General features: G+C 49.5%; 1 protein-coding gene across 1 annotated transcript in view; it reads left to right on the forward strand.

Moving 5' to 3' along the window:
• Positions 1 to 9,955, forward strand: part of BLMH (bleomycin hydrolase) — a 47,390-nt gene extending 37,435 nt beyond the window's left edge. The window contains exon 12 of the mRNA XM_036768746.1: positions 8,910 to 9,955. Coding sequence (XP_036624641.1) covers positions 8,910 to 9,061 — 152 coding nt within the window. The 3' untranslated portion in view covers positions 9,062 to 9,955. The remainder of the gene's footprint in view (positions 1 to 8,909) is intronic.
• Positions 9,956 to 11,247: the final 1,292 nt, after the last annotated feature.

Here is an 11,247-nt window from a genome sequence, read left to right on the forward strand (position 1 = left end):
CACTTTTTTTCCCATTAATTTCCTTGATGTTCATGACCTTTTGTTCTTCCAGATGAATTTTGTTATTTTTTTTTCCAGCTCTGTAAGATAAGTTTTGGTAGTTTGGTTGTTTCACTGATCCAGTACACTTTCAAATCGACTGTGTGGCTATTTAGTCCACTTAATGAAAATTTCAGGTCACTCTGTCACCACTGATGACTAAAATTTAATGTGGAGGACTGATGAGTAGTGGGCTTGGGGCTGCAGCTTGTATGAAAAGAGCTAGAACTCTGCTTGCAAGGGAAAGAGGATGAGGGGGATCCACGCCTGAGAAACCCAAGGTTTCTCCTCACTGACAAGCTAAATTTATGTGCCTGGGGCATTGTGCTCTCTGGGCAGTTCTTAAGCATAAACACTCACTCGGTGTCCGTGGCAGAAGGGGTCTAGTGGCCTTCCAGTGACTCTTAGAATATCAGGTGTCCCTAGTTGTGAAGGTAGAGAACAGTGGTGGAGCCCAGAGTTGGCACCTGGGGAAGGTAGGCAAGTGGAACTTCTGGGCAGCTGCCTTTCTACTTGTTGTCAGGCTGTAATGTTTACCTCTGGCCTGTGCTGCTGCAAGCTTGTCCTGTGAGAGAGGAGGAAGGAGTGAAGAGGCAGCTACCCAGGAAGCTCAGTTTTGGTTGAAGTTTTACGTAGTAAAGCCTGTGGGGTTAGTGAATGTTCTTCCTGTCTGCCTTAGAAATGACCTAGGCCAATGATAAGAAATGTGTGATTGGGACCAGCAGGCGTCAGGTTTGAAAAGCAGAGGGATTCTCCTCCGGCTTCATCTAAGGGTGTGCTCAGGGCCAGGTGCTGGTGATACACAGACAGAACCAAATAGTCTCTGCTTACATTCTTCTGGTGGAGATAAGTAACTGCAAAATAGACTTGGAACTTGTGGCCTCGGGTCTCCCCCAAACTCTGGGTTCACATGGATCCCATACAGTCTTGAAAGTCTGGCCCAAAGAAAGTACTTTTCTTCCTCCCTTCCTCCTATGGTTCTGTAGGCATCCTGTGTATAACATGAATAAAAGGTGTGGGACAACACTGCCCCGCCCCCCCCATCTTCTGCCCTTCCCCCCCCCCCCCCCCCCCCCGCTCCCTCCCCCCAGATGTATGAGCAGATAGGGCAGAGATTCTCCACGCTTGGTGCTCACTAAATGCTTTCTGATTGATAAATAGACCGTTAGCCTTCCCCTGGAAGGTAGATTCACTTGGGCAGGGTGGGGTGTCTGACAGACAAGTACTTCTCCTCACCTTGGATTGCCCCAAGCACCTCAGCAGTAGCAGTGGAGGAGAAAGTTGGTAAGATCCAGATGTCTTCCTGATTAGGTGAGAGATGATGAGGGCCTGGACTAGGGTGGTGGCCACATGACTAGAGGAAGAGGAGGATGACCCTGAGGTCGTGAACCTGGGTGGTACCTTCATAGCAAGAGGGGACAGTCTCCGTCTTCCTTTGTTATAGTTCTTCATCACAAGCTTCATAACTCATCTCTCCTCCTGGCTCTTGTTGCATTTTGTCCTGTGTTCCTCAGTCCCATCCTGACTCATCTCTTCTTACAAGTTAGCCCCTCTGTTCCGGATCTTCGTTGGTGGCTCCCTCCAGAAAGGGCACCTCTTCTTTTCAGTTTAAGAACTTCTGGCAAATCAAAGTTTAGTCTGGAAAGAAACTTGTGTGAACCGTTCAGATTACTGCTGGACCTTGGCTGCTTTTTGAAAAACCAACATTCTGGTCATCTAATTGCGTCTTACAAGGCCAGTCACCAAACAATTCTGGAGACAGCATGTTCCATGCATCTGGACACAGGAGCAGGAGTCGCCTTGTCCTTTGTAGTACTGCTGAGGGCTGGAACCAGACATGGAGGAACTGGGAAGAGCCCAGAAGCCCTGCTGGCTGACAATGACTTAACCCAATATGGCTCTGGTTTGTGAGCCTGGTGAATGGTCTGGTGTCAGCTTGGAAGGTCTTGGGTGGAGTGCCCCAGGGATCTCTGGGCTCAGTGACTTGGATAAAAGTGTACAGGGCTTGCTTATCGGACAAGCATGAGGTGAAGCTGAGATGGATAGCTGATGTTATTCCAGATAACGGATAACGGGATCAAGAGCCAAAATGGTTTCAACAGGCTAGAACTCTAGGATGAAATTTAATAGGAGTCATCGTGAGGGATCACACAAGAAAACCAAACTGCAAGTACAAGAGGAGGGGGCGTGCCTAGACAGCAGTTTGTCTGAAAAATAGGGCTTTTGGTGGGTGAGTCAGCAGCATGCTGGGGGTGCCAAGAAAGGTGAAGCCATCGCAGGCTGCAGTAACAGCATCCAGGGCTCACGAGGGGAGAGGCCAAACACATCAAGAACACTGGGTTTAGTTCACGTGAAACATTTCAAGAAATCTCGATACAGCTGAAGAATGTCTAGAGCAGGGCAGCTAGCTAGGTCACACCTTGCGAGGATCAGTTTGAAGGAGCTGGGGTTGTTTGGCCTGGCAGGAGAAGCCTTAGTTGGTCAGCCAGGTGGTGCTGCAGATAGGGCCCTGGGCCTGGATTCAGGTAGACCTGAGTTCAAATCCAGCCTCAGGCACTTACTAGCTGCATGACCCTGGGAAAGTCACTTAACCCCTATCTGCCTCAGTTTCCTCAACTGTAAAATGGCATAGGGTGGTTGTGACAATCAAATGACATAATATCTATTGAGTACTTAGCACTTAGTAGGGGCTTAATGTTCCTTCTCTTTCCACTTAATGGGGCATGATTTTAGCTTTTGAGTATTGGAAGAGTTTCCGGTTGGAAGAAGGAATAGATTTGTTCTGTTTGACCCGGGGGGGGGGGGGGGAGTGGGGGGTGCCACAAAGCTAGAAGACATGTGCAAAAGTCCTAAGGAAGTAAATTTAGGCTTAATTTAAGGAGAATCTTCCTAACAATTAAAACACTGCAGAGGTCCAGTCAGGATTCCCTCTGTCACCCGAGGTCATCAGGCATAGGCAGGCTGGGTGTCTTTCGGGCACCAGGTGGCCTAGAGACCCTCGAAGGACCCTGCTGACTCAGGTTCTGTGGCAGCGACAACTACTAACACTTGATAGAATCCTGAAGCTGTGCATCGAGATCCCTTGTCTGTGCATCAGTGCCGTTGTCACCCATCTTGGGGCACTTCCCGGGCCTCACAGCCCACAGGATTCCAAGTCTCTGGATAGGTGTGACTTCATCAATCCTTACCTTAGTTGAATTATTCCTGGCTCTTTGAAGTAACCAAAGCCTCCAGGGTTAAGGCCTACAGGGCTGGTGCACAAAAGGCTATGGAAACCAACTGTTGGCAGGTGATTTTAATTCTTGGTACAGATGCTTCCCCCCCCTCCCCCCGTGGAATGAAGGGTGATGTGGGAGGGCCATACCTGGGGACCCCCTCCTGGAGAAATGGCCTTCTGATGGCCTGGCTCTCAGTGATCACTCACATTGCCTTCATTTTGCTTGGCTTCATGTTAAATTCGTGTGCAGATGCCCTCCTATTAGTTTGGAATCTTCTGGAGGGCAGGGCATGTTCATGTTTTCATCTCCAGGCCAGTGCCCTGTGCAGAGGAGACACTTAGCAGCTGTTTGGTTCCTAGAATGGAGAGGAGATTGTTGTTCACCTGAAGGCTGCTCATGAGTGCAGGCTCTAACAATCACTATGAGGCTGAAGTCCTAGTGATTTTTGCAGAGCTCGTGAGGGTGGGTCCTGTGCAAAGACCAGTGAGTCTTTGATGCGGTAAGAAAACCTATGAGAGGGAGGGGGAGGAGGAAACTGGCATTCTAGGTCAGGTGGGGTTTGTTGGAAGATTGTATTTAGAGAGGTGATCACAGCCATAGGGAGGAGGACCTCATCCTTGGCACGTGTCAGGAGCTTCTGGAGGGGTCTCAGGCTTTGTCAGCCAGCTCTGGTTTTATATCAGTGCTGTGCCAGGGAAGGGACTAATGGGTGTGGAAGTTCTGTGGAGCCTGAGGCAACAGTGGCATTATCGTTGACCAGCATTTTTTTAATTCTCTGTTTAGAATATTGGGGCCATAGATGGGCACAGGTGAGAAAACATCTTTTGAGCATCCAGTGGGCATTTTAACGGGCCAGAGTCCCAGGGGAGTGCCCCTGAAGAGGGAGAGCTGTCATGTGACCTTATGATTAGCAGAAAGGGAAGCTAGATTCAGCATGTCTAAAACAGAGCACATTCTTCCCCCTAAACCCTGCCCTCTTCCAGACATTCCCCTTTCTGTTGAAGGCAGTACCATCCTTCCAGTGTCTCAGCATTGTGACCTTGGCATTACCTTGGACCCCTCGTGTTCTTTTGGCCACAGAGCCAGTCAGCTGCCAGATTTTGCTGTTTCTGCGTTCACTGCCCCTCTCTGCTCCCCCAGTCACCACTCTGAGGTGCAGGCCCTTGTTACCTCGTGCCTGGATTATTGTAGCATCTTGAGGCCTGTCCCTCGACACTTCTAGCCCTTCTGTATTGCCAGAGTCATTTCCCTTCACCACAGATCTGACCATGTGACTTCCCACCCAGCCAACTCTGGTGGCCTCTTATTGCCTATAGAATGAAGTGTGAACATCTGGGCTTAGCTTTGAAAACCTTTCACTGCCCAGCCCCTACCTAGCTTGCACCCCCCACATCAATCCTCACAGCCGCAGCCCATCCCCATCCCAGGCCTTGAAGCCACTCTTCCTCCCTTCCACGAAGCCCAGACACCATCATCTTCATGATGTCTCTGTTGCTTTCCCCAGCTTCTGGAGCCTTTCCTCCCACAGAACCTCATCTTTCACTAACTTGTCTGGGTATATAGATTAAAAATATAACATATTTATTAACTCTGTGAAGTAAATATTTCTTATCTTTACCATTAGAACGTAGGTTGGTTGTGAGTTTGCTTCTTGTCTTTGTACCCCAGTGCCTAGCACAGTGTTGCTGATTGATTCCTCAGGCAGGGTGGAAGGAGACGCCAGACTTTCCAGGTCATGTCACGTTGGTGGCGTGAGGGCGTTTACTTTGTGCGCAAGCTCCATGGGGGCCATGCAAAGACAGAAACAGGGAAGCTTTGAGGGAAAGAGCTTTCTTACCATATGATGGGAGATAGGAGACTAACATAAAAATACGTAGCTAAAGGCACATTATTATGCTGGAAAAAACCCTGCTTTGCTGGAGGAGGGATGAATAATAATTCCTCTTGGGAGAACTTAATTCAGGAAGACTTCATGGATCAAGGGAACTTTGAGGAAGTCTTTGAGGGCAGGGAGGAACATGAATTAATGGAGAGGAAAAGGGACTGGCCAAAAATGATAAAGCGGCTGCAGAGGCTTGTTATTCTTGGTATGTTAATTATACTTTCGGGTCAAGTTAAGGGAGTGAGATTAGGAAATAACATGGCGCTGCCATCTGTGGGGCTTTTGAGGAGTGATAACAAACAGACCTTTCCTGAAACAATACAAGAGCAGGGAGAGTTTGGGGGTCAGAGGGAGGCCATTGAGTTTTGTGGGAAAATAGACCTCTGGGTAACGTCTGAATGTCGTGCCGATATCAGGGAGCCACCGACCCCCGTGGGCTTGTCTCCTCGATGCTGCGTTTGTATTTGCCCAGGGAAATAAGCCCATTTGCTGATGGAACTCTGTTATGGTTTGAAGACAAAATAATCTCACCCTCATCAGCCAAGACAAGCACTCGCCTCGTTGTTCTCCCTCATGTGCCTCAGCAGTGCCTGGCTCGTACCCAGGAGGAGTCTTCCTCAGCAGGGGTGGATTCAGCATTCCATTGTCCCCACCACCAACCGGATCTGGGTGTTTACATTGATGGGGATGGCTCTCCTTAGATCTTGGTCCAAAAGGCATGCACATTGCGATGTTACCCTCCTTCTGGTTCTCTTCATCATCCTTCCTTCCTGCTTGCAAAACACACACACACACACACACACACACACACACACACACACACACACACACACTCTCACTCTCTGTCTCTCTCTCTCTCTCTTTTTCTCTCTCCCATTTTCTGTCTCTGTCTCTCTCTCTCTCCCCAGCCCCCCTTTCTATCTCTCTCTGTCACACACATACACACACATACACACACACACACACACACACACACACACACACCACGCTCTCTCTCTCATACACATGCAGACGTAGATGGAGACAGAGTGTGTGTTTTCGTCCAAAAAATGTATAAAACATTTTCTAGGTAGAAATTCCTCTATCTTCCTATCTCCCCCAAGGCAATGTGGGACTGTGGAAAGAAAGCTAGATTTGAAATCAATGTACCTCACCCCTGGGCCTCAGTTTTCCCATCATTGGCCTCAGTAGTTACCACTAGCCCTGCAAAGCGATGTGCTTATCAACTTGGCAGAGATTTATTAACCATTTAATCAGTTAAATCACTGAGAAACACTCCAAAGGGCCAAGAATGCATATTACTGGGGGGAGAAAAGATCTAACAGCTAAATGATCCATTTTTCCATTTAATCTGCTGGTTTTCGTTTCCTCAGAAGGTTTCACAGACCCATCCTCGGCTCTCTTCTGTCAGAACTCTGCCTGACAAGTCCTATTCGTTGTGTGTGATATCTCTTTATACATTAGCCTCATTAATATACCTCTTCCTTTAGCCTGGGAGCATCAAGGTGACTCAGGGGATAGAGCCAAGCACTAGCACTGAATTCAGGAAGACCTGAGTACAAATCTGGCCTCAGGCACTTCCTAGCTATGTGACCCTGGGCAAGTCACTTCACCCTGTTTGCCTTACTTCACCAGAGAAGGAAAAGGCACCTGGCTCCAGGATCTTTGCCAGGAAAACCCCATGGGCAGTATGGTCCACAGGGTCATGAAGAGTCAGACGTGACTGAACAACAAACAGATCCTTTGACATAACCAATTTGAGCTGGGCCTTTTCTGGTTCACACACACCGCAGGCTTTGTAGACCCTTCCCTGCTTCTTACAAAATGTAAGATCATTCTATCACTCTCCTTTAAAGGCCTGGCCATTTGCTGATTTTTGTGTCTCTACATTTTTAAATTTGATTACAGAGACAAAATGTTTTGTTAACAGGACACACTAGAAACAAACCAAAGGAAGTTTGACTGTCTCCCAGGCTTGGAGACTGCCTGGCTCTTGGGGAGGACCTGCCTGGTTCCCAGGGCTCCCCCAGGACCAGATCATGGGCTGCAGCGGTCCTGGAGTCCAGAATGACCAGCCCCAGCTTTGCTCCTCCGGCTGCCACAGCATGGCTCACCTCAGGTTTCAGACATGGTGATCCTAATCAGCTCAGTCAAACTCCAAGACACTTCGTGTCAACAGTGGGAGCAGCCTCAGGTTCATTATTTGCTCGGGGCACAATTACTTGGCGGCGACCCTGTCTGGGAGGCTTCACTGAGCCCCAAAGAACTCATATCCTGCAGAGACACTTGGCAAGCAGGCCCTTTAAGAGGCAGATCACCACTGATAGGAGTTCTAATTTATAAGCCCATAATCTGATCTCTTGCTTTTGAAAGGAGATGGGGTAGGTAGATACTTAGTGTCCGTGTTCCTTGGGCATTTGGGGAAGATTTATTTGCTTGTGTGATGATAATATTTCATAAGCACACAGGACTTTATTACACAAACGCGTCCAGTCCCTCACCTGCCCAGCCCCCCTTCCTGCCAGGAGCGGGTTTGAGCATTGATTTACTCTGAATTCAGGCCCGTAGAAGGATGACTCATGTCTCGACTGGTATATTGTTTGGTAGTGCATCCCCATCTTTAGTGACTTATTGAAAGATCTGCTTTAGACAGTCCTGTATCTGGAGGGCGGAGCCCATGCAGGACTCCTGAGATGCACTTTCTGAAAAGTCTCCATCCCTGGTCCTGAACTGGGCTAGGCCCCAGTACCCTGACCCTGAGCAGGCTGGAGCTTTCCAAGCCAATGGCAGCCTTCCATTCCAGGACGGGGGATGCTCTAATTTCTCCGCCTCTTTGAGCAAGGAGGTGAGGTCACTAGGGGAGAGGGGAAAGCTCTGAGCACTGGCTCAGGCTGTTTCCTCCGAGGATAGACATGCCGTGCTGTGTCAGGCTGAGTGTCTTGCCATCCATCTGAAAGGAACGGTAGAATAGGCATCGCTGACCTTGCAAAAACCTCTGCAGCTTGGAGGCGGCTCCTTGTGCTCCTCAGGTTAGCATCACGGACTGCTGAGTAGGTCCCTTGCCCAGAGCCTGCCCACAGCCCAGGGCCAGAGTGGGTGCTGAGCCCACCCCAGCCAGGATGCTGTCAGCTGCCTGCTTTTCCCTCTTGGGCCCCTGCAACATTGACAGGTGTCCTGGGTAAGAGTGGAGTCTTCCTTGTCTCTTTGAAGTGACGGCATGCAGTGCATTGCTGGGCTTCCCTTCCTCATGTACCCTTAGCACTTGGGACCAGCTTCCTCTTCCTGGTTTCCTAAGTGGAATCTATGCTGCTTTGGTTTGACCAGAGGGGCTGTTTAGTCTTCCTGGTGGGAAGCTGGGCTCAGCAGCTCGGAGCCAGAAGGCCCTGGGGACATTTGGCAGCACTTGATATCTCATTGTTAGGCCTGTGGAGTCAGGGAGGCTGAGCAGCAGCTCTTTCTTCATCATGTGTCCCCACAGAGTCTGTTATAAGGGAAAGCCAGGCCCTCAGGGATTTTGTTTGGTCCCCAGCAGAGCCCCACCACAAACATTGTTTGGTGACAGTGGAAGGGCCCTGGTTCTCAATCCCAACTGCCCCTGTGGCTGCCTCCTTATGCCTTAGAGAGGGAGGGGAAAAAGTGCTGGGGCTGGGGCTATGTCTGCTCCTGCCCTCTCTGGTGCTCAGCCATGCCCCTGGCCTCTGACCCACATGCTTCTGTCAGGCCCCTGCTCCCAGCCCTGGTTCACACTGTGTCCTTACTCTACCCTGCAGGCTACCTGTGCATGACAGACCAGTGGTTCTCTGAGTACGTATACGAGGTGGTCGTGGACAAGAAGCATGTGCCAGAGGATGTGCTCGCCGTCCTGAAGCAGGAGCCCATCGTGCTTCCGGCCTGGGACCCCATGGGGGCTTTGGCCAAATGACTCCCATGGCCTCCAGCTCTCACTTCCTCAAGCACAACGGGAAGTCCTGGGGACTGAAGCCAAAGTGGAGGAGGTGATGTTGATGTTGCCGGGCCTAGTCAGACTCCTGGTTTGCTGAGCCCCTCGCTCCAGGAGCCTCTTGGGGAATTGTGCTTTCTGCTGTACTGTGGAATCCAAACACTCTCATTTCAGACAGGCTACTCTTTAAAAACAAAAAGACCAGGTCATACTGTTTCCTCTCCTCAATCCCAGTCACTCAGGCTCTTGTCACAAGCTCTGCCTGATTCAGAGGGAGGGGGGAGGGGGGAAATCTCTTAGTGTTTTAATCAAACTAAAAAAAAAGAAAAGAAAAAATTGAACTCCGTAGAGCAGAGAAAGACCTTTAGGCCATAGGGGGATGGAGACAGTTGGGCTGCTTTTCCCCATTGCCTGTGGTTCTCAGGTTTCAGATGGAAAATGTCACCCTAAGATTTAAGCCCATAGAGCTGCATGCCACTTGACCAATGACGGAGACTCTGCCACTGTGGTCGCTGAATTTCATCTTTTCCATTGTAGCTTTATCTGCCTCTACCAGCTTGGGATGGGGATGGGGATGGAGGGCGCCAACTTCAGCCTGCTTGCCATGGCTTGGAGTTACAAGGTGGGGGGAGGGGAAAGGACACATCACCACCCGCTAAAATCCCATTGAAGTTGGGGCTCAGGAAGTTGAGGTGAGACAGTGACCAAAATCATATCATGACCTGAATTTAAAAAAAAATAGGGGAATCTCTAGCCAAATGGTGTCATTTTAAACTTCTGCATCTGAAGGGGGGCAGGGCGGGAGTGGGGCTGCATTCTTTAAGACAACTAGATGGTGCTGTGAAGCTTTGGAATAAAACATTTTCCTAAATGAGACTGAGTTGAAGTGTTTTGTCTGTACAGGTGAGCCCAGTGAGAGGCTCCAGGCATGTCCCCAAGGGATAGTCTCTTGAAGGACCTTCTCCCCCAGTTTGCTGGCCCAGAACTGGTGGCACTTACTTGTGACGCCACTTCCCGGAGCCATATCTCCTTTCCTTTCAGTAGAAGTGAATATTAAGAAAAGGCCTCCCCAGAACCCAGGGGCTGTCTGGAGAGCTGGACCGCAGGCCACCTGTCCCTCTGACCTGGGAGTTCTTCACGTAGTTTGTGTTGTGGGATTCTTGGGCAGACAGTCTGACAGTCTCTGGACCCTTTCTCAGAGTCCTGTTTTTAAATGAATCAAATTCATTCAAATCAGAATCAAATGCCAAAGGTTTCTGGAGGGCCAGGACCGTATCTAGGGGTTTCTCCTCTGTGTCTTGCCTCTAGAATTCACTAGAATGCCCTGTAACACAGAAGACATGGCCCCTGCCCTCAGAGGACTTCCAGTCTGTCTGGGGAGATGAGCTACGTGTCCATGGAAATGACCCAAACAGGTCACAAATAGCATTTCCGTACAGTGGCACAAGAAGGCCCGGCGGATATGTCTTGGCATCTTCATCGGTGCCATGTAATAGGCTTGTGAATCATCTCTTTCTCAAAAGAAAGTATGAAGTACCATAGAGTTGAGAGGAAGATAGGATTTGGATTTCTTGCCCCAGCAATTAAACATGCATTGAGCTCACATAAAGGCCATGAAAATGAAACCTGCCAGCCTTGGAGCTGCTCCCTGGGCTTGGAGTCAGTGGAGCCCAGGGTTCGAATGCTGCCTTTAAATCTCAATCCTCAAACCTCAATCTGTAAAATGGGGATAATGATGGCTCTGTGCCTAATTCACTGAGTGTAATACTCAGATGAAGTTGTGGATGGGCCGTCTAGTCCTGTTCCCCTCTCTTAGCAGGAGAAAACTTGAGGTCCAGGGAAGTTGTAACCTGCCCATGATCGAACCCACTATTAAGGAAGGGAGCGTCACTTCAGGTTCCTCCGTTAGCTGTGATTCCAGCTCTTCTGGAGAAAGACAGGTGACCCTTTAGCCCACTGAGCCTGCTCCTGGGCCTGGGGCCTGAGGAAGGCAATGACAGGCACAAAGATCAAACACCTAGCAAAAGAATCCTTGCCCCACGTTGTGGTAGCAAAGAATTGGAAACAAAATGGGCACCTGTCAATTAGGGATGGGCTGAAAAAAAACCAAACCTGGTATGTGGATATCTAATATTATTGTGCGGTAAGAAATAGATGAGAAATTCAGA

This window comes from Trichosurus vulpecula, chromosome 7, assembly GCF_011100635.1.
Source record: "Trichosurus vulpecula isolate mTriVul1 chromosome 7, mTriVul1.pri, whole genome shotgun sequence".
NCBI lineage: Eukaryota > Metazoa > Chordata > Mammalia > Diprotodontia > Phalangeridae > Trichosurus > Trichosurus vulpecula.